Consider the following 23,750-nt stretch of genomic DNA (forward strand, 5'->3'; position numbering starts at 1 on the left):
CTCATAGATCAGAAAAGCACTCTGAGAGTCAGCCATGGTGAACACTGCACCAGAGTCACTGACTGACTGTATTATGCTTCTACATGCCCTGACTTCTGAGCCTCAGACCTCAGGCCTGCCTTTTGCTCTCCTATGCTATTTACAAAACCCATGTAGCATATAATTTCTAAAAGGTGAAAAAAACAAAGGTGCAAATCACAAGGACTTAATACTATAGTTTTTAACTAGTAAAAGACACTGAATTTATACAAGTATTCCTATTTCAGTGAGTAGTAGGGCATTTGCTTGATGGTTGATCCTCACAGGAAGCTGCCAAGTAAGTGCAGAATCTGAAATATGTTTTCAAAATTCACTGAAGTACTGAAGTGCTATCGCTGTATGGTAGCTAATGCCAGCTGAAATCTGAAATGTAACTAACCTGAAGCACAAAGAATATAGAGTTTTTTAAAGATAAAACAACAATATAGCTATTAATGAAATATTGCTAAAATTCTCAATTGGACACAACAGCTCACTGTGAGAAAACTGAAAATGTTATCCATCTATAATGCAAATCTTTTAGCCAGACTATATAATAAGGAAAAAATGTCCCCTCAACTCACCATTCCATTATTTCATTGTAATAATGATTCATGCAGTTGTTTCTTTGGGTTTGTTTTAAAGTAACCATAAACCAACTTACCATATTCCAAGGATTACAGCAAGCTCTTCTGCACACAAATCAGGTACCTGGTACTGATCAGCATCTGCTAATTTGATCTCATTAAGCAGCGTGTCATCATTTAAATCATAATTCTGCCGGAAGAAAAAAAGAATATTTTAAAATAGACAGAATTATGCCTTCAAAATATGAAAAAATATAGACTTGTTTGAAAAAGGATAATACTACCATTAAAGAATGACACAATGGAAAGCAATTTACGATTATGATAGAATAACTAAGTAATGAATCCAGTACAAGGAATTATCACCCAAAACATCTCTCCTACAAATATACTGTTTCTTATGCATGAGGAACAGCATTCAGAGCAACTCTAAGGTTAGCTAATATCAATTTTCTTTTTAAATAAGCCTTAAGGCAGCTTCCCTTTTCAAGCTGTTACTCATAGAATTATCAACAATTTCATCCTCTACTATATATGCACACATAACTGAAACAAATTGATGTTATGGTCATTAATGTGGGTTTTCAGGCTAACCATCTGGGAATTGAAGGATTCCTGCTTAAGTATCAGTAAAAGCCAACTACATAAGCCATGACTTCTGGCAGTAAAGGCAAATTTAAAAAACCCAAAAAACAGGAGAGACTGAAAAGACCTCACTGAGGCAGCACATTCTGAAAACCCTTACTCCTGGACAACTACCTGTGATTTTCCACAAAATTTCCTCCGGAACACACTTTCTGTTTAAAGAGTCTTTAGTTTTACCAAAAAAAAAAAAAAAAAAGCTACCTGTAGTTCACTGTATACCATTTATTTAACTTGAAGAAGAAAATAATATAATCTAATCTATGTCTGAAAAGTGCAAATTAACATGTTCATAGAATCGGTCTTTGTTTGAAAACAATGAAAGATTTCCTTGGCTGCAAGCAAAGAGGAAGTAGCTGTAATAATACTTCTTCCTTCTCCCCTTGAAAAACAAACCCAAACCAAAACTGGTCCTGAAACCAATTATCATACTACTGGTTTTTAGTTACCAGTAGTAGTTTTTACAAACTATTAAAAACAGATAATGGATTTATATTAACAGTTTTTCAAATTTCCTATTAATTTCCCTTCAGTGTCCCAGTAGTAGCTGTTTCTCATTCATATCTTCCGTTGGCAAGATCAAAATGAAGGTCCACAGAAGAACAAAGAGCAAACAGGAATGCTTTGAAGTGAGTTATAGGCATTTATCAACAGTATTTTATCACTATATAAATGAAAGGAAATTGTGATTTGACAGAGAATATGAAGAAAATAAGTTTTCATTTTAAGAGGATAAGTAAGATATTCACAGTTTTAAAGTCAAATTTATTACCATCATTTTCTTTTCTTACTGTATTAAACTATAGAAGGATTCTCTAACACTTCCAGTGGAAAATTATTTTTGAACTAGTATAATGATACTTCGTCAGGTGTAACATAAATTACAATTTCCTTCTTCAGGCCTAAATAATTTAAAAAATCTAACTTGTATAAATGGTCCTAATTACTTTAGCTTCACTACAAATATTGATCAACTGAACTCAACTGTAACTGTATGCCAGAGCTTTAAAGCATGATTTCCATTCCTTAAAACATAAAAACAGCTCTGAATTGTTTAAAACTGATGAAACTATTTTAACATACCACTTCATTTCAAGAGTCCTTATTCATCACCTCAAGCCTGAGGCTTTCCTTTCACAGCAACTGATCTGGGAGCAAATACTTCAGAAATTTGTGAGTAACTGGGAAAAAACACTCAAACAATATCCCAGTTAGGAACTCTAAGAACAATGCATCCTATCATTTTGTTCTAGGTAAGTTGTAATTGAAGTCTATAACTAAGTGCAACATTCACCAGGCAGCCTCTCCTGAGCTCTCACTATCCCACAAGGGGTTGTCATATGTAGCTCTACCATAAGCCCAAGTTGTCACATGTGTAGTCAACCTTGTTTCATCAAATCAAATGCAACACCAAGGATATGGTAACGGGCAAACAAGAAAAATCTAGATTAGTCTCCTAAGATATTTATGCATTCAATTTTGAAATAGAGAAATACTGACAATTTTTTTTTGCTTAAGATCCCTGCTTGACCTGGAAGTCTACCAAGGCACAGTATTTACTAATAAAGGCTTTCCTACTTGAAGTATAAAATTGGGACCATAATGGCTCAATTCATCTCTGGCTTCTTTAGGAAGTTCAAATAAATTTAAATCTCCTTATGGGGAAAAATGTCATCCTAAATCAATACTGTGGTTCTCAAGCAATTTATAATTGAAGTCATCATGTACACCCTTAAGATCAGTAGGACCAACTCATATAATTCATGCCACAGGAATAAATAGAGCAATTTCCTATCTTTGCACTGTAACTGAATACGTCTGTCAGTCCACAGCAATCTCTGAAATCCTGTGATGTCTTGCAGACTACTTTGAAAATCTGCCTCTCACCTGTTTTCCTAACTCCATCATTCTTAGTCACTAAAAATTCATGCATGAACTGTAGAAGATCATATTTGCAAACATGCTCTTAGCTGAGTAGCCACATCTGCCTTGCAGACATTCATATGTTGCTTTATCCCATGTCCTTTAATACTATGCAAACTACTGAGCCACAGTTCTTTCATGAACTTTCAAAAACCCCAGCTAAGTTTCTCTAGGCACAACACACTTTTCCCTAGTAGACACCCAACAAAAGCCTCAGAACATTTGCATTTTAAGAAATTAAAACAATTCTTCTCAGATACATACTATTGTCAAGCTTTCTAGAGGTGTTGCAGCTGGACTTAGTTCACTGTGGGGAAGGAAGAATCCATCTGTTCTCTGGACATCCAAAATAAGCTGCGCAACGTATTTTTCCTGAAATCGTGTTCTCTTCCCCAAAGCACCTACAGAAAATATGTTTATATTAATGAACACAACAAACCAGTTATCTAATAGTATACTAGAGAGTTACTACCAAAATAACACCAGACAAAATAGAGAAATACATGGAGAATTAACCTATAAAATTTAGCAGTGGTTAGCCTCTGCTTGATCTCTTTGCAGTGTTCTCACTGCCAGCAAACACACAAAGTAATACACGTTACAAACATAGCTATATAGGTCTAGCAAAGCTGCTTTTAATTAAATTCCCCATTACCCAGCATTTTGAAAACTCATAGTCATCAAGTTTCACCACTTCTCTGCTTATTTCCAAGCAATAAACCAGAAACAATTGTTCAATTTGCCTGCTAGAAGTTAGTGACTACATGGAGATATTTATGCAAATGGAAATCCCATAATATCTTAATAATATCTTACAGGCCATCATTTTAAATATTTCAAGTCTTCATCTGAAGAGTTAGATCCTTTGAAAAAGGATCACAGACATGATGTTACCAGAATACAGCACGTAAGATACCATAAAAGCAATATCAGGAGTGAGTGAAACAGCAAACCAGTGAAGGCTCTATAATGAATTAACCAAGATTCAGAATGCACAACGTGAGACCCCACCCAGAGTTGTTTCTTCAGTTCCTTATTGGACCCACTGACAATTTTTATTAGTTTTTAAAGTGGTAATTGACACTGATACCAAATTGTAAGGAAAAACATCTGTTCCTCTTCTGATAGCAACTTGCTTGTAAAATGCAGAGAAATAAAAGAGTAATTTCAGGACAATAACTTAAAATAACAGAATTTTAGCTCATAACCAGAGCCAAAAATGGAGCTAAAAATTACTCTATAAAATTTGAAGGTTTGCTTGTTCATTATTACTGTAATACAACGTAAAATGGAGGAATGAGAGCTAATCCACTGCTAGCAATCCATCTGCTGCTTTTGCAGAACCAATTAAGATGAAATAAAGGTCTTATTTTTGTGATAATTTTGAAAAATTTTCAGTGTATAAAATCTTTGAGGTAAAGATGACTGACTGCTCATGTGACAAAGGCCTGATGATGAGGCCACAGTCCATAAACCTCATCCAGCAGAGGGACTGAAATAGCAGTCACACACTTGTCTTCCTGGAAGTGGAAAGAGATGAGCAGGGAAGCCAGAAATTAAACTGATTTCTCCATTTCTGCCAATTACCCCTTTTAGTGGAAAAGCCCTGTATTAAGAGTTTATGAAGAAATGAAAAAGGTTCTAAAAATATCACTTTGAAAATCACACAGCACACTGCAGAGAGACACACAGAGCAAAGTACTGTCTAATGATTCCTACTAATTTTACACAGTGGCATTCAATCCTCTATTTTAATATTGCTTGAAAATCACTATGCTGTAATTCACTTCCTGTTATGTCTTACTGCCTAAACAGCTGAAGGAAACACTTGCAAAGTTATTCTGGATACCAATAAAATTGCTTACTACCACTCAGAAACTGGGATTTATTTATGCTCTCACACCGCCCACCACATTTTTTAAACCTAAGAATTTCTTGCTATTACAGGGACAAAATACTGGTTTTTACTTGAAAAATATCTATCACGTGTGTTAAAGCTGAAAAAACATTTGGTTGGTTTATACCACTACCACCACAGCAGTGCTCAAGGCCAGCTGGATAACACCTTGAGAAACCTGCTGTACTGAGAAGTGCCCCTGTCCTTGATCTTTAAGGTCCCTTTCAACCCTTAACATTCTATGGTATATCCTCCCAAAGTAAAAGGAACCTACACGGAAACTTTACTTTCTGTTTCATATTTAAAGTGATGTGTTCATATTCCCAGAGATGTGTTACTGGGTATGAAAAGAATAAACAGATCTCAGAATTCAGAATTATTAATCCTCTAGATCTGTTGATTTTAAATTTATTTTGGATTACTACTCTTCATTTCACTAAATTTATATGCAAGAAGGATATTAGAAATTGTTTTCTAGAGTTATTGATGGTTATGCCTCATTGTGAGGAGCATAATGATGCTTTTCAATAAAAGATAAACACTATACATACTTGGATTAATGAGACTTAAAAAACTTACACAAACCAAGTATGATTTATTCACACATTTCTGAAATAACTTTGGAAAATATTGGCCCTAAAAACTCTGTTCTTAGAACAATATATATTTCCATGCTGTAATACAATATCCAGCTAGTAAGGATTACAACCATCAATGCATATAAACTCTCCAAATCCTTTCCTAAAAAGGAAATCCCTCCCAAAAGCCTTAAAAGTGTCTTTGCTAGAGCTTGGATTTTTACATTAAACCAAAGTCTTTTTCGATGATGCAACATTCCTCCCATTTAGCCCAAACATGCATGTCAAATGAATTTGTCTAGAATGCCAACAATTCCCACATGTTATGTTCATTCATTTGCCTTCAGGTTAGACATAACTATGTTAATAGATTTATGGAGATAAACCACAGAACATTTAGGAGTTTCACAACATTTTTCCAAGATACTGTATCACCACAGTCTTTCTCTGGGACTATCATAACCTCTTAGTAAAGTAATAAAAAATATAAATAATTCCACTGCATCCAATCTTTTTTCCTCCTTCTCCAAACAATAAGGTTTTTTTCTAAATTGGGTTTAAGGAAATTATTAATCCAAAATTTGAAGAGCTCCTTCATAGGAAAAAAAAAATCCAACACCAAGACTGTCTTGTTGATTTTACTTATTCTCAGTTAATTGCATTTTTATAGCTAGAGTACCATCATAGGTAGTAACGTTTTTAATATAAAAAAAAACCAAGAAAATTTTTGACTCGTTTGAAAGAAAGGTACTTTATGATACCAAGCTGGCAATAAATACTTAGAACACACCACATGCATACAGGGAAAAGAGGATAGGATCCATTGAAATATATAGATGACCTTCAGATATAAACTATTATGTTTTATTTACATTACACATCTTTCAAAGTCAGCTTTTAAAACTTTTGAATAAATGAGCATGGAGTTCCACGTAATTTCTGAGAGCTTGTGTTTCTTTGGGTTATTATTTGTTGTTTTGTGTGCTTTAGCTTTTTTTTTTTTTTTTTTTGCTGCTGATGGCTTCGGGTATTTTAAATTAAATTATTAAAATGATTCATTATATAAATAGGATTAGCTGCATCTCCAACCTAGATATGAAGGAGCATGAGCCTTGTGACATACAGTGATATAACAAGTAAGGAAGTTGCACGTTTCAGCTCCTTAGCACTTCCCACAAGAAAAAAACAGATAAAGATTTTCTGCATTTCTACTCAGGTATAATCACAAGTTCTCACAAAGAAAAGGTGTGATTTTATGTCGTTTTGATTGCCTAGCAGGACCAGCTAGACCATAGATCAATATCTATACATGGAAGGTTTTAAGTGCAGCACTCTGATCCTCCTGACACCAAAGAATAGGTTCTGAAAGGATAATTATAAAGTCTCCATAGTGACTGAATCCTTGTGATTTCTGTGCATCAGAAATTTAACTTCCCTACTTATTTTCCATGATGATACCAGTCCTGGGAGTGACTTCTAAAAGCTATTTACACAGAGCAGATCTAGGCTAGTGGCACAAAAGGTGAAAGACTGCATCAAATATCATGCAGACACCTTTGTAAGTGTCTCCAAATAAACAAAACAAAAAATATTCATTATGACAGCAGCAGATGCAACAAGACATAGAATTTGACATGAAACACTAGGAAGAATGCTTATAATACCCCAACTCCTCAAATAACCATTCAGGAATGATTTTTCAACTAGATGTCCTATTTCTCTTGCAAGCAATACTAATTCTTGGAAAACAAGTAAGACCTACCTGTTAAACATCAAGCTTTTTCAAAGTACAGTTATTTATTCCATGGAAATGTCACAAAAAGCCACAACAAGCCATAGGTTAGTTTGGTCCAACCAATCATCCTCTTAGACTTTACAAGCAAAACTTACCTGTAAGATTAATCTGCAGTTTTGTTATGTCTTTAGCCATATTGAAACAGTGCTTAGCTTTTTTATATTCATAGTAAAACAAAAAGGTATAGGCAGACTCAAGATGGAACTGAACTGCTAAGTGCCAGCTTTCACCACCTGTGAACAAAGCTTCTGCTTCTGTCACTGCAAATTAAGAAAAAGAAAAGAGATGAGCATGCAGTTCTGGAGAATGGTATTTTAAAAATACCATTTTAGCAATCTACCATGAGAGAAAGTCTGTTGCTCTTTACACCTTCACACCTTTAAAAATTCACTAAGAGTGTATAGAAAATATAGGTGATTTAAAGCATTTTTCAAGTTTTATATCTAAGGATTATTACCAGAAAAAAGAAAAGTCCAATCTTTGCTTATATTTAACAGCAAAGTTGAAGTGGGAAATATAACCTCTGCAGAAAATAAACAACTCCAATTGTATTGGACCTTCTAAAGAACATAAGAACAAAATATTGAGCTAATACCCACCCCTTAAGTACAAAGCTTCTAATTAAAGTTTCAACAGCAGACCAAGCATTGAATGATGGCTTAGGATTTGTAAGACATTTTCTGTTTGTCTGTTTTTTGTGTGTTGAGTTTTTGTTTGTTGGTTTTTTAAATAACTATTGACTTCCTGAGTGATAAAGACCATGTCCTTCATCTGAACTGGAAAAAATACCTCTGTGAACAGATCTGAAGTGTTTGAGAAAGAAGACTTGAATTTTTTCATTCAGCATAAAAGCATTTGCATTTCCTATATATTTAAGTTCTATCAAAATACAGTAAGTTACAAGAGAATATTCCTGTAAATACAGACATTAAGTTGAAAATTATTCATCTGATTAGTCTTAAATGGAAGTGAGTTTTGTGCTTCATGCTTTATTTCTGCATTTTGCAAAAATATTTAGATAATAAGAATTCCAAAAAATCTTATAGCATCACAGTACTTAAAAAGGACTGGTTACCCAGTTACAGCACTGAGGTGGCTTCTTATGCTTAATTTTTCAAATAAGCTTTATTAATGATGTTAAAAAGTCTTACTATAAAAAACAGTATTATCAAGGATTTTTTAAACATTTTCTCTAATTTTTTTAATTTTTTTTAAATTTAGAGATTGGCAGTCAAATCTAGCATGAAGAGATTTTATTGTTCAAACCTCCTAGGCTTTTTTTTTTGTTAGTACTTGTTAATCCTTAAAACCTTTCACTTAAAAAGCTGCTAAGTCTGAATATAGTTTTTACACAGCTTTTTTAATTCACTAAATCAAAATTTGCATAGATAAATCCTGCTTAGTAACAGCTTTTTCAAAGATGATTTTTTTTTTTTTAACCACAAAGTAATAATTTAAAAATATTACTCCAAGCCTATAAAATATTGGACATGCAAGTACAGGTGGAAACCACACAAAACCTCAACTTTTGAATGGAGTGACACAAAATAATTTCAAAGGAAAAAAATCATGTTATAGTGTTTAATTGTGCATTACAACTAGATTTTCCACAGCTAGCAAGGTTCAGTGATGTGAATACAAGATTACTTGTGCTAAAGCCATAGGTTGAGCTCAAGTGGCACATTGAGAAGCAGTCACAGCCTAAATAGCATTTACTCACAGTGCTTGATAGGCTTAGGCACTTTGAGACTTCAAGGACCTTTGAGGAAAGCTTCACATCATTACTAGTACTGATGCAGTGGCCCAGAAGCACTGATGTCCCAAATTTATGACATCCTTCTGGCACCCATACCATGTTTGGCACATGGCCAAAGGAATGGGAAACTGCACCAAATCCCACTGGTTTTGCATAATGGCTGCTTCTGAACAGCAGGGAATCCTTGCAGCTGTCTTCTATTCAGGTGATGATACTGACCTAACACTTGAGAAATTGAAGGTCTCCTGAATTTGAAGGTCTTTTTCTCTAGTAACACAAAGTTTTCTTGAGAACTTGATACAGACAAGCAAATGGGTGATTCAAGACACTCACTCCTCAAAGACAATAAAAGGTTTAAAAATATGTATTTTATGGACTATGAAGGTACTTGATTGAAATAACAGATGGCTTCAGTGAGAAAATAAACGGGTAAGAGCCACTAGCCAGCAACAACTACCAGGAAGAAACTCACTAAATATTCAGGTGTATTTTACATCATGTATCTCTGAGAACCATATCCAAGAGTCTCAAAACAAGTCACCGTCAAAAAACCTTTGTCTGCAATCACATTTTTATCTGAGAGACTGAAAAATAGCATGTGCCTTACAAGTTGATATCAACTAAAGTGAAATTCTGCTCCCTCTCTAGTCATTGCAGTTACCTAAATGTCTGATGAGCATTTCAACAGTAATGACTACAAATTCCCCTCCCCTGTGGTATCCTAAAAGAGATGCTGCAAGCCAATAAAATAAGCAATTAGAAATATACCTTGTTTTATACAGGCCTGGGCAAGAGTAAATAGCTCAGGTGATCTCTCCTCCAACAACTGCTGGTGAATATTTACACATCTTAGAGTCCACCAAGGTAAAGTCTGAAAGAAAATATGGATACTTCAAGTTCATAACAAGTATAGCCCTTTAAGAAAATAAAAGAAAAAACTAAAGTGGATTTAAAATACAGACTTTGTGATCTATTCAATTCTAGTTTTCAAAAATCAAACCTGCCTAAAACAGCTGTTTTATTATTAAAAAAAAAAAAAAACAAAAAACAAAACATAGCCTAGCATAAAGATGAACAGATCCAGGCAGTTCTGTGGTGCTCCAAGGGTTTTATGGATTTTCCCTCTATTAATTCCTCTAACTGCTCTTTGAACCCTGCAAATCTTTAGTACCACCATCTGGTAAGAAATGCTGTGAACAGCAGAAAAAAGGAATACTTGCATACACTTATTTTGGAGCAGTCACTTGCTACTTTGATTTCATAGCTCCTGACTCTTGTAACAGAAAAGGACCAAAATAAAACCAAAACCCCAAATCCAGCTGTTTCTTACTTATCTTCTTTTCTGTCACATAGATTATTTTAATAGAAAGCCATGATCTCATTCTTCAGCAATCTTCCAGCCTGAAGAGTCCTAACTATTTAGTTACTGTTTGTATGGAAGCCATTCAGTATTTCTGATAATCCACTGTCACCCTTCTATGCATTTTTTCCTGTTCTGTTTCACCTTTTTTTATTTCTTCAGGTGGCATAATTTAGCCTGAGAGAGGCAGAATGGGAGCAGAATTGCTCTTGAGAACACACTACAATCCCAATTGATAGTTCTAATGTCTGCATGTGAACTTCAGAAGGGCAAAGATGTTACTGAACTAAGCAATCACTCCACAGCATGCAGAGCTGAACCACAGCCCAGGAAATATCTGATTTTAGAAAGCTGTGTACACTAACCATAAAATCCCCACAGTCTATTAACCTCTTCTCTAGTTGCCACAGGATAAAATGCATGGGAAAGTTAATTTCAATACTCTAGTCTCAAAATTATACTTAAGATTATAATCTGTGAATGTAGAGTACACCTCTACAGAGGCTCTTATGATTGTTATTTGTTCTGGTGCAGCTAGCACACCAAACATTTTCTATGAAAGATGTTTGATTGTTTTAGAGGCACCCATCTTCTGGACTTTTTATGCAGGTATACTTATGCTCCAGACTGACCTAAGGGTTGTGCAGTATTCAAGCACAAACATCTAAACTAATTACATGGAGCTGATGCTAATGTCCCTGGATCGGAACTATCAAAAAGAATAATAGCATCTCTTTCCAAGAGCAATGAAAGATGACTTTTGATATCAAGCTGGACAGAGTAAAGCACACAAACAGGCTTCATGAAAGAGGTCAAATCCCAACATTTCATCATTTATTTAGAAATATAATCAATTTAAGTAACAAGTTTCAAATTACTTGAGTTTAGCTTTATGCAATGAACTATTAACTTTCCCACACAATGGAGTATCCAGTTTAATGATACAATGTCCTGAGGCCTTATGCTCACCACTTAGAAATTACAGAATCAGTGAGAATATATTTTTAAAGTTTCAGATAAACCAGCTGAGCTGTGTACTGTATTCTATCAGCAATGTTTTCTGGGAACCAAGTTGAAAACTTAACGGATTATTTTTAAGCGTTTACTCTTACATGTGAAGTATCATACAGGGCTTTATTAATGCTCTAGATAATACATTTTGAAGCATTTTACTTTGTTTTAAATTTATGTGCACTACTATTAAAACAGCAAAAGTATTAAGAGGCCACCTTTGAATCAAGCTGAAAAGAACAAGAAGGGCAAGCTTTAATTGCTACATCAACCTGTTGATGAAAGTACTTCCTATCAGCTGTTGCCTTTGAACTACTATTCAAACTTAATGCAGACAAAAATAACTGAACCTCAACCCTGTAGAATAAAGCTCCCCATTATGTTATTCTTAGGGGAGGCATCAGGGGAATTCTCTATACCAGGTACATTTGCTGTTTATCTGACTGACCCAATTGCTGAAATTCAACAGCACTCATCTGTGAATAGAAGGGAAAACGATGGAAGAACTTGGCTTCCAGAAACGCAGTACAGCCAACATCTCCCACACAGTTTAATTCATCACTCATACAAAGACCCAGCTGGGAATGGATGTTGTCAGCCAAGCATAAAGAGAGGCCATGTGGCATTTTGATCTCTAGCCAAATTCTGTTCAGCTGGAATTCAATAAAAAGAAGTTGCTGCTGTTAAAGGTCCCTTGCTTCCAGAGAGCCCTGCTACCAGCCAGGCTGCTGCCGAACTACAAGGGAGGTACAGAGCCTCTAAGAGTGCTTCATCATGTCTGCCTGTTTTTAACACACAAACACAACAGAGATTTAGAGTTAGAATTCATACAGTAATGGTTAACAGTATTCAAAAACTTGTTAAAAAGGGTATAGGGACATGTAAGCTGCATTACTGGGCATTCCCAGCAACCTCCTGACAAATAATATCACAAAGTATAAAGTCTGGATAAAGTTGGCTGTATTAAATTTTCTCATTTTCCAGCTAATGAAGACCTCTTTCCTCTTTTTTAGGGAAGACAGTGAGTAACTAGCTTATCTTTAAGAAGAAGATACTTGTGATTAATTGAAATCACTTTGTCCTAACTGTTTCTTAGAGGGAAGAACCTCAGGGCTACAAGGAAAGAAATAGAAGTCAGAATGATTCAATGAGGTACGAAGAAAAGAATGAGAGAATCAATTAAGCAGTAGCTTGTAGTCATAGTCATTAGTCACATACTTCTTACCTGGAGAGATGTGAGTTTGTGTCTTGAATTCACAAGGATTATCCTGGCTATAAGCAGCAAAACAGGATGAGAAGTCAAACTATAAACTGATTCACCATCTAGAACCAGCATCTTCAGAATAGCTGCATGCAGCATTTTTGGCTAAAAGAAGGGGGGAAAAAAAGACAAGTTTCAGGAAACTTAAGTTTACTTAAAAAATAATGTAACATAGAACAGAAAAAAGCTACTGAAGTATTTAGGGAAAATGTCTGTTCAAAACATAAAAAAACCCAAAAAACAAAACAAAACAAAAAAACCCTAAAACTCTGTCTCTAGGAGTCTCAACCTTTTACCAAATCATGGTAAATTCTACACTGTTTCTTGCTGTTCTGATACATAACATCAATGCAATCTGCAGGACACCGATTTCCTCCCACCTGAAATGCCATGTCATCCAGTCAACTAACCCCAAACACATTCCAGTAATACATTCATTCCCATGATCTAAGGAGAAAAGCTTAGTAAATCCATGCCATTCAATTTGCAATCACAGAAACAAAATTTTATAATTAAATTAACCTACAGCACTGAAACACACTAGATATTCCTGCAGTGTTGTCAGAATATGTTATGTTTTCTATCCCCAGAGGGAGCTTCCCGTTGGAATGGCATCAGAGCAGCAATATCAGAGCCCTTATTCCCTTTGTCTGATAAATAAAAAACTCTCTCTGCTTTGGATGCATTCCTGTATGATGTTCTCTACAGTAACACTTTCACTTAATGGCCCTGAGGTGGCTCTCCAGGGACTCTCAGTGGTGACTGTCACCTCATCTGACAGTCACCTATTCTCCCCTGCCTCTTAACACAATGAAAGCATTTGAGCAGTTTATCTTCAGGCTCAGGGAGATGTCCATTTATCAGTCTATTCCTGGCTCTCATACGACAGATTTCCCTAATGAACAAAAAAAATAAGGTTTTAGTTTTCAGTTGGTATGAAAGGGGCAGCAAAGGGGAATGGAAAGGAGAAAGCAGAACAGAAGGTTCAATGACAGCTTGCATTGAAGTCACTTGCCTGGGAAAGATTCTGAATCAGCCTACACAACCAAGCTATAAGTTACTCGAATCACATTTCAGCTTTTCAAACTAAACAAATAATTCCCGAGTTATTTGAAACTCTTCTCAATTCCTGTATCAACAGGTTCTATCAAAGACAAAAATTGTTATGCTATATGAATCTCCAACATCACCTTTTAATAACAGAGTAATCTTTAAGTTTATTCTGTTAAGTTTACACTGATTTACTATGGGGTTTTTTAGTTAGCATTAGCATTGAAAATACTTTTACTTTGCAGACAATGATTTTGGACAAAGGGGGAATTCCTGTATGACATCACTGCAGTCATTTCAATCCCACTGTGGAAAATTATGATCACAACAGTCAGACAAACCACTTGAGAATAAAAGAAAAAAACTGTCAACTGGAAATATACTGGATCTGTTGCACCTCTGGCCATTCAGAAAGGAATAACCTTATCAACATCTGTAATTTTGAGAGGGGAAAGTCATCAATCAGTACTTCTAAATATTAATTTTTCAAATACACACATAGTGGGACACTCAATACAGTTTTCAGTTTAATGTAAACTTTTTCCTATCTGCATGTTTTTGATTCTTTCTATAATTAGAGTAGACCACACTTAAAATATCCAACAGGAAAGCAAAGGAGATTTGTTATAAAACCTTTTTCAGAAACAGCCTTGCAATGCTAGAGTTATCAGTACTTGTTTAAGCACTGTAGTAATAAATTAATCTCAAATTCACATTTCAGGTCCTTTCACCACAAACCTCATTCCTGCTAATGTAACGTTAACAAGGAATGAGGGAGGAAGGAGGGAAAGTTGAGATGACATATTACAGCCTTGACAATAATCCAACAAGTCCCAGAGCCAAAGAAATGCTATCTTCTATTTTAACAAATCTATATGCTTTTTCATGAAATAAATCCCATCCAGAAATGCAGGCATCCTCTACCTGAGAAAGTTTAAACCAACATTCATTTTTCCAGCCTGTATTATCCATGCAGAATTCACTGCCCTGATGCAGTCTTTAAGGTGAGAGAACAGCTACAAGTAAGAAGATACTTAAGGTGTTATGGCTTCAAGGACTGCAAAGTTAAGAACAGAAGTCCACCAAAATCTCAAACATTGGCTAAGAGCAAAAGGAAATTCTGAGCTTGGGTTCTTGTGTTTTAACACCTAAACATAAAATGCATTGAACCTATCTTGTAGCTCCAAAATTTCATGTATCTCAAAATAGACACAACCCAAGATTTGCTAATATAATGCTCCTTAGCCAGTAAAGCTGGGTTAGATTTTTGAGTCTTTCTATTCTTCATCAAACTTATCACAAGGTATAATTATTTTATTCAGGAGTAATTCTTAAAGCACAGACACATTATACTAGATAATTACTTCATAACATATGCAGAGAAATCACTGGAGTAGTCCTCTAGCTTCTGCTGGACCTGCAAGTGGTTCTGTTTGACCATCACAAATCAACACACAAAATACATACAAATTAAGCTCAATTCAAGATCAGTATTTTTTAATCTCTGAAGCACAGAGATTATTAGTTTTATACTCAACTTACAAACAGTAACTTAATGGCTACTTTTTAGTTAGTACTACTAAAGCCCTGAATCAACTGCAAGCTGGACAGTACTCCTGTGTATTTCAATTTTCACAGTATTTCAAAAAGTATTTCCCTGCACAACTGGAGCCACCTGAGTATTGATAAAAATCAGAAGAAAGCTCCTGCCATTCACATTCAATAGCTCTAAAAATAGAGTGTATGAGAATTTTAGTTTAGGGAATTAGTGTTCTTTTCTTGCAAATGATAGACTAGAAGCAAAGTGAGCATTCAGCATGCTTTTACTTCTATATTGAGAACCACTCTGGCCTTTGTAACATTTCATCAGCTCTTCCTGTCTTGGGGATCCTTTCCCTGTATATAAAAATGTAAGTGCAGACATAAAGAAGGAGACAAAGCCAGGCTAAAGGCTTGGGAAGACTTGATTAAATGGAAGCAAAGGTGGGGTGTAGACAAACAAATGATCAGATCAGGAAGCTTCTACCTGTGGCTACTAAGCCATATATACTGGGCTTCTCATATTTTTAAAAATACAAAGACTACTCCACAACAATTTGTCATTTGGCAAAGCTAAGGTGACCTACATTTCAGATTAACAGAGGATGTACTGAGGTTACCTGCCAAAGGTTTGGTCCTTGAAAACAGAATTCACTCTTTACACTCTAATGCAATGGAAATACTGCTTTTGTATATAACTTTTCTCTGTTATGTTTATACTTTTCTCTTCACCTTTCTGAAAAGGAGGCAAGATTACACAGGAGGCTGTCTCCAGTTTTACAAGCCAAATCACCAACAGGTAACCTATGGAAAGCTGAGTCCAGATTAAAGATAATCATGATGAGCTCTTGCAAGCAAATCTTGCTTGAGAGCACTACAAGTCAAAGAAGTACTTTGGTTATGAAAGCTCTTGTTCATAAACCCTCTCTTGTTCATGAGGTGACTTTGCTCTGCTATTAAGGGGGAATTTTTCAAGTGACTGCATTAAGAATTAATTTCTGCATTAAGATTCCCCCTTCTGTTCTATATTCATACCAAGAGAATGCAGGGCAAAACTGTAGGCAATTTTAGCAGACTATCTTTCCTTACAAGACCCTGCCTCCAGATTTAGCCTTTATCATGCATCCTTACGTTCCCCACAAGAGGGAGAAATCTGCATAACTTTCAAAGCCTATATCTTGCTGGTCAAGCACAGATTTTTTTCTTCCTAGCTAGTGCATGCTAATAGAAGCCAAGCAACTGGGCCTGAAAAAGGAATTCACAACAGACTGAATTAACAAGACCAAGGAATCACACTGGATTTGAGCCAGCAGTGCCACATAGTACATTAGTGTTTTTCATATTAATTATGACCATGACTAGAGATTCCAACAGAAGCATGGCAACATTAAAGTCTCTTCCAGCAAAAGGATCAAATAATGCATAAAAGAAGGAGTAGTAAAAACATTTAAAAAAATAAATCATTAAACTGTATTCCAAAACTTATCCTTTGGATCAGCCTGGAAGCTACAAAAAGAAGAGCAAGAACTGTTGATAGATGTATTTGGAGAACTCCTACCAGTTGTTTACAGGTATTATCAATTAACAGATTGAGATCTTCCAGATGGAGCTTCTCACTGTTACCAGATATATTCTATTTGTGAATATGAAATCAGACAACAAATAAAGCATCAAGCAGCTTGTCCTCTCAACATTCTTAATCAGTGGTCTTCATTAGTACTACTACACATAATTTTCCAGTTCATCCATTAAAAATACTGAGCTCAGCTGTATGAGGTAATACAGAGAAGCTCTGAAACCTAAGGCAGAATAAAGATGCTCCAACTTCAACAGTTTCATATCTTTTATTCCCTTACACGCAGAGGCAGCGAAAACTTTCTTAAGACACAAGGAGCCCATTACTATAAGCCACTTATTTTAAGCACTGAGCTCATTAATAATGTTGTAGTCTAACCCCAACAAGATCAAAACAAGAACTGCTAATCCACCTTAACTAGAATTCAGTATTTTTAATCTTTTTTTACCACATTCACTCATTAAAAAATGCAGCGTGGTATCAGTCAGACTATTCAGTGGTGTGATGAAGTCTCTCAGTTACTTTAGAAAACTGAAATACATCTAATAAGTAAAATGCTACTTTTGTGTGGACTCTGAAAATCACAAGTGAGTTCTGCAGGACATGAACCCAAATCTTAATAGAGTAAATGAATGTAACCATAGTTTAGAGAGAAGGCTAGACTGAAGGAGGAAAGGGAAATAATAGACACATACTCATGAATATTGTTCATTGAAGACATCCAAGAGGCCCCACTAGCAATTCATCTTAAAGAGGTTATTTTATTTATTCTTCACTAAAATAACTGCAGTCTCATGCAGCCTTACTGCACTTGTAGAAAAGAAGTTATCTGGGAGCAAAAATGAAGCTATGTCACTGATCCAGAGGTGAAATTTCCAAGGACAGAAATGGAGGAGGTTATATACCCTGAAAACAAAGACTAATCCAATAAAGTGTTCTGAAAATAAGAGTTTTTAAAATATTCATTAAATAAACGAGACATTGTAAAGGTGAAATTTAGTGACATTACTTAGAGCACGCTAAAAGTAACACGAAGATGTAATTCTTTAACCTTGATGTGGGAAAAATCATTTTAGTTTGAAAACCTAGAAAATTGATGATCTGTTTAAAAAGGGATTGTATCAGCCTTGATGACAGAATATGGAAGGTTACAACAGACAGAGAAACTTAAGAGTTCCATTTTTAACCTCATTTTCTGAACATCTGTGTATGCACAAAAGGAAAGTTGGATTAAAGGAAACAAAAAATGTCACTATTGAATGTTCATTTTTACAGAGTGCTCATATACTAAGAATCCTTGGAATGAAAAGTACATAAAGAGAATTCAAAACATAATTCAAAACCTTTTGAATTAAGACTTTTAATAAAGAAGAGAACTGGATATTATATTTTAGCATGTAAGTGTGTAGCGCCCTTAGGAAAAAAAAAAAATCAATACAAACAAGTCAGAAGACAATACAGATAACAGTAATAGAAATAAAGGTAAACTTCTGCCTGAATGCATAAATAGCTAAACCTTGAAGCAATATGGAAGTCTGCTGGAGCCCTCATTAGAAATAAAGTCCATTTTCCCTTACAATCTCTTGCCAGTTTAGTTTCTGCAATACCACCCCTGCATAAGCAAACACATTTCAAAGCGTCACACTCCGAGCCACTGCAGAAACATAACAGAAACCAAACAGGAGATCATGTATTTCCTTACTCAACAGGGAATTAGTATATCATTCTTCCAGACATTAAATGAAATTGCCTGGAAAAAAGGAAGGATTTGGGGTGACCTAATTGTGGCCCTCGAGTACCTGAAGGGGACCTACAAGAGGGAGCAACTATTTACGAGGGCATGTAGTGACAGGACAAGGGGGAGTGGCTCAAAACTGACAGGGAGTAGGTTTAGGCAAGGAAATTCTTTGCTGTGAGGATGCTGTGGCACTGGAACAGGGTGCCCAGTGAAGCTGGGGATGCCCCTTCCCTGGAAGTGTGCAAGGCCAGATTGGCTGGAACTCTGGTCGAGTAGAAGGTAATCCTGCCCATGGCCAAGGGCTTGGAACCGGGTGATCTTTAAAGTCCCATCCAAGTCAAAACATTTAATGATTCTATAAAATGGTTAATAGAAATTATGAATACTGTATTTTCCAGGTCTCTGAACTCTGTCAGTGACAGCAATCCCGTAAGTATCATCTTGGGCTGCAGACTGCATTAGACTGCAACCTGTGCATACACACTAACATAGAATACAGAGTTCTCCAGTAAACAGAAACCAAAATTTGTAAGAATATCATAATATTTAATATAATGAACAAATTATTAGGTTTTATTATTTTTACTATATACAAAGGCAAAATGAACTACTTTTTCCTTCAGAGGTAGCACACTTCAAAACTTTTGCTCATTTCACATCCTGAAAGGTTTAGTACACTTGGTTTCCACTGTTACTTATTTAGTCATCAGAAGACAAGATTTGAATTTCAAGTATCAAAAATCATGCAAAAAATAAGCCTATCTATACATACTGTTGTTGTCATTATATTGCAAAGGTTCCATATTGTTGCCCCCTTATTGCAAGAGTTTTGTATCTCCTTGATGTTTCTTGAAGGTAGATCCTCTAATCACTGACTCTTCCTTTTCCTGCAGTAGCCAACTAACTCCAGTTCCCCCTCAACCAACCAACCCACTCCTTTATAACACTGTTCTTATTGGCTACAGGTGCGGCCTGTTAAAATCAGGCCTGCTCCTAATCTTTAATAATTAACCCAGCTGAAACACCATAGGTCTAAGATTACTTTCTATACTACCTTTATTTTCTTATATTCTATCCCCCTACATACTGTGCCAGCCCTAAAAGATAAACTAAATTTATAAACATCTATTTAAAAAACCAGGAGCAATACTGTATCTGAATTAGTTATTTAGAAATAATACCTTGCAAATGAACGTAAGGCAGGACTTTATGAATTATGGAAAACATGCCACAGTAAGGCAGCAGAGCCAACAGTTTCACATAAAACTTTTCATATGCTCCAACTTCCCCTCATTTCAGTTTACAGCACTTACATGCCTCATGGTCCATACCCTATTCTTAATGAAATTCTAAATTCAAACTCATGTACAGATTCAGCATTAACAGAAACTACTGATATGTTCTTCACTGACACAATGCAGCAATCAGTATTTTACCACAGCTTTAACCCCAAGAGAAAAATCAAGAAGCAGTGCTAAAATCCCATGTGAGGAGAGTCTGGACTGTGGTACTGCCATGAGGAATAACACACACATCTCACTAAAAGAAGTTAGGGTGTTAATTAGTAATCCACATAAAACGATAAAATAAATAAAACTGACAGGCTGCAGTTTCATCTCCCACATTCCCTTCTCTTTCCAAAAGCTCTATATAAATTAGCATTTTTGTACTAATATTATCTCCACTCACTTGGCATTCAGGAGCATAACAGGATACTGAGCGTACAAACCTACTGTTACCATCTGCCAAACACTCTGCTATTTGCAAAATATGCAACTTCTACCTTTCCTTAAGGAGGGGAAATTTCTAAGCAATTTATAAACATCTTTCTTCGATTCAGCTAAGAATGTATCCCAAAATAAACACATAAAAAAGTTTATTGATTGAAAATGCCCTTTGAGTAAATGCCTATATTAAAGATACCTTCTCCATCCAAACCCAACATTTCCAGCAGGAACTAAGTACAGAAACAGTAACTACTTTTAGGACACTGCTGATAAAACTGAAGATGCTGCAATAGCAGCTGGTAGGATTGATGATTATGGCAATTCATCTAGCACCCCACCTTGCAGATGTGTCTTCTCTGACACAGTGCTATGGTTACTTGTGAAAAGCAGTGACAATAAAAGGAGAGCTTATAAAAATCCAAACCCACCTCACAGAATTTCTGTAACAATGCAGGTGGCAAAAAATCCTGAAGCTTTAACTGAACAGGAGGCCCAGTCCAATTGCTTTGAACGAAGAGTTGCAAACTCCCCACACCAAGCAGAAACATCAGCCTCTGCCTGCAATACAGATAAGAACAGCAATTAGCAACATATTACATTTTCACTTAAAGCTACAAGAGCTGATTAAATCTTCTGCTAGCTCAAAACCCTCAGCTTTACCGAAAAAACAAAACAAAAAAACAAAAAAAAAACAAAACAAAAAAAAAAACAAAACAAAAAAAAAAAAAAACACCAAAACAACAAATAAACAAAACCCCCCCCAAAAAATCACTCTAAAATCACTCTCCTATGAGGAGGGTTCAATGAATGGAATTCAAGAATGCACATAGGAAACTAAAAGTCCTTGAAACATGTTTGTTGATAAAGGTTGTAACTAATGCCCAACATCTTGGACGTGGAGTTTATATATTTCACAATTTAAGGCTGTACATAACTACCAGAGATCAGAAGACTAGCAAAGGATGCAGATAATCCAGTATTTGCATATTGCATGGTTGTTATAGTTTCTTACTATACATCTAACTCCCAGCATTTTCACAGAGAAAATACTGCATTAGCGTATGTTCCAAAAGAGCACGTTTATTTTTGTTTTGTCATAACTGTTTATTTTCACTCACTTTAATAAAAAAATTAAATCAAAAATTTAGAATACTCCCTCCAAGTTGGTTCAGATACTTTGGCAGTAAATAACATCATCATGGTCTTTATTTTAAATAATAATAATTTATTGAAAGATGAAATTAAGAGATTTTGCTTCATTTCTGAAACTAGGTATGGCAAAATTTTCTTTAAGTACAAGACTAAGCTCATTTTACATTACTATGATTTCTTTAGAAAATAATCTATGTGGTCTGCAGAAGGCAGGGCACAATCTCTCTGAATTTAATGGTTAATTTAACAGGTGTAGACTTTTGAGATTTATACACAAACTTCTTGTTTGTTTTATGATACCTTAATAGCTCAGAGCCTTATTGACTTATATTAACTAACACATAGAAAATGGGTCTCCTAACTACAAAAAGTTACATTTTAATTGTGCAGGTTTGATATAAACACTGGTATGTTAAGGAGCATAATTGAAACAGAAAAACCTAGTCCTTTCTTTTTGTAAAAACAGAAACTTAGAGATGTAAGAGTGCTCCAATCAAAGCAAAAAAATAAAGTGTTATACAACCCCTTAAAAACAAAAGTAAAATAGAAAAGCCACACACAAACAAGCAGCTTGTGGGCAAGAATGCAACAAAAGATGCAGAACAATAGGAAAGCAGGGGTGGGGAACATTTAACTGAAAATTAAAAAAAAAAAACAAACAAAAAAAACCAAAAACCCAAAACCATCTTTCAGAGAACAAGGACTGGCATAAAGAGTTCCTGTTGAACAAGACAAGGTAACATCTCCTGGCTGTCATTATTCAGCCAGTAACTATCTGCTAGGAAATATGAATATATGAATACATAACCAAGATCACCATTAAACTTTCAAATAACTCAAGAATACAAAGCACTCACAATTATTGTATGCTAAATTATTACCATTACACATGAAATATCAACACTGGTATAAATTTCTTCATTTTTCTCCCATGATAAGTTATACTTCAAAGCTTCTGAATGGTAACACAGAACAATCAACCATCCCTGCACTGTGATTTGATACTCCAGTCTTTTGAAGATAATTTTCATTATTTTATAATTTACTGTTTCTACTAGTAACAATTTATTTATTTTAGCATTACTGATATCTATCTGGAAAGCAAACTTGCTTGTAGAGACAGAGTTTTATCCACGCAGAATGCCTCTGGAACAACTGATAACCAAATCCATCACTTTGGCTGGGATACCGTTTTTCCACTGTTTAATTTGTCATCACCAAATTATTTTTTTTTCCCATTTCAGATTCATGACCAACTTCCAGTCTCCTTATCACTCACTCTGTATCAGAAAACCAATTTCAAGCTGTAATCCCTGCAAATGCTGGACTCCCTTGCCTATCCCCTGTTTTTTTTTCCCAAGAGAATGCATTCTGTCTCCCCGACTGCCCTTCACACTCACAATGCAGATGCTCACCTCCCAAAGGCTGCCTGAAAAGCAACACAGAGACTGCTGCCAATGTCCCCCTTGCTAGGGTGAGCTACATAATTTATTTTGCATTTATCTTTAGATATATGTATCCATTCATGTCATTTTTCCTTTCTCTGTGTGAATGGGGGTTGTGCTGCCTTTTTTTTAACACTGTTTACACTGAGTCAAATCATTCTTCACGATACAGAATCACATGCTTAATATTCATATTGCTGTATCAAATGCTGTTCAAAAATAAAGAACAATAGTGCATTTGTATTTCCAAAAAAAAATGGATGTGCATACAATGCTAGAATTTACAAACAAAATAAAAGAAAAAATATTCAATAGCCAGGTTCTGCTTAAGAAGTTACAGGTTTCTGCTCTTTTTAGTGATGCCATAAATTGAAAAATAGTAGCCAAAACTACTCAGTGTCTAACTTTGCTATTTTTTAATTCACGAACATCAAAGCAAGATGCAGAAACAGCAAGGATGTCTTCATTTTCAGTTTTCATTCCATACAGCACACCAGTTAACCAACCATCAGATGTTCCATGGGAAATACCATTCAGTTTTCAATTTGGGAAACCATAACAAGCTTTATTGTATGGACTTCTTTTTCCAAGTATTTATTTATATGTTGAATATGTAGAAGTAGCAAATACAGGCTCAACAAAAAACAGTGTTAGAGCTCATTTCCTTGTTTCTTTAGATTTTGGAACCTAGTATT

The 23,750-nt window shown here is 35.3% G+C and overlaps 1 protein-coding gene across 1 annotated transcript in view; it reads right to left on the reverse strand.

Annotated features, from left to right (window-relative positions):
• TTC27 (tetratricopeptide repeat domain 27) overlaps nucleotides 1-23,750 on the reverse strand; it is a 112,907-nt gene that overhangs the window by 83,393 nt on the left and 5,764 nt on the right. Inside the window, exons 3-8 of the mRNA XM_063151833.1 lie at nucleotides 20,887-21,016; nucleotides 12,793-12,933; nucleotides 9,965-10,067; nucleotides 7,536-7,700; nucleotides 3,435-3,571; nucleotides 683-795 (exon numbers count right to left, since the gene is read on the reverse strand). Of these exons, the coding sequence (XP_063007903.1) occupies nucleotides 683-795; nucleotides 3,435-3,571; nucleotides 7,536-7,700; nucleotides 9,965-10,067; nucleotides 12,793-12,933; nucleotides 20,887-21,016 (789 nt within the window). The remainder of the gene's footprint in view (nucleotides 1-682; nucleotides 796-3,434; nucleotides 3,572-7,535; nucleotides 7,701-9,964; nucleotides 10,068-12,792; nucleotides 12,934-20,886; nucleotides 21,017-23,750) is intronic.

The sequence above is a fragment of the Melospiza melodia genome, chromosome 3 (assembly GCF_035770615.1).
Source record: "Melospiza melodia melodia isolate bMelMel2 chromosome 3, bMelMel2.pri, whole genome shotgun sequence".
Classification (NCBI taxonomy): Eukaryota; Metazoa; Chordata; class Aves; order Passeriformes; family Passerellidae; genus Melospiza; species Melospiza melodia.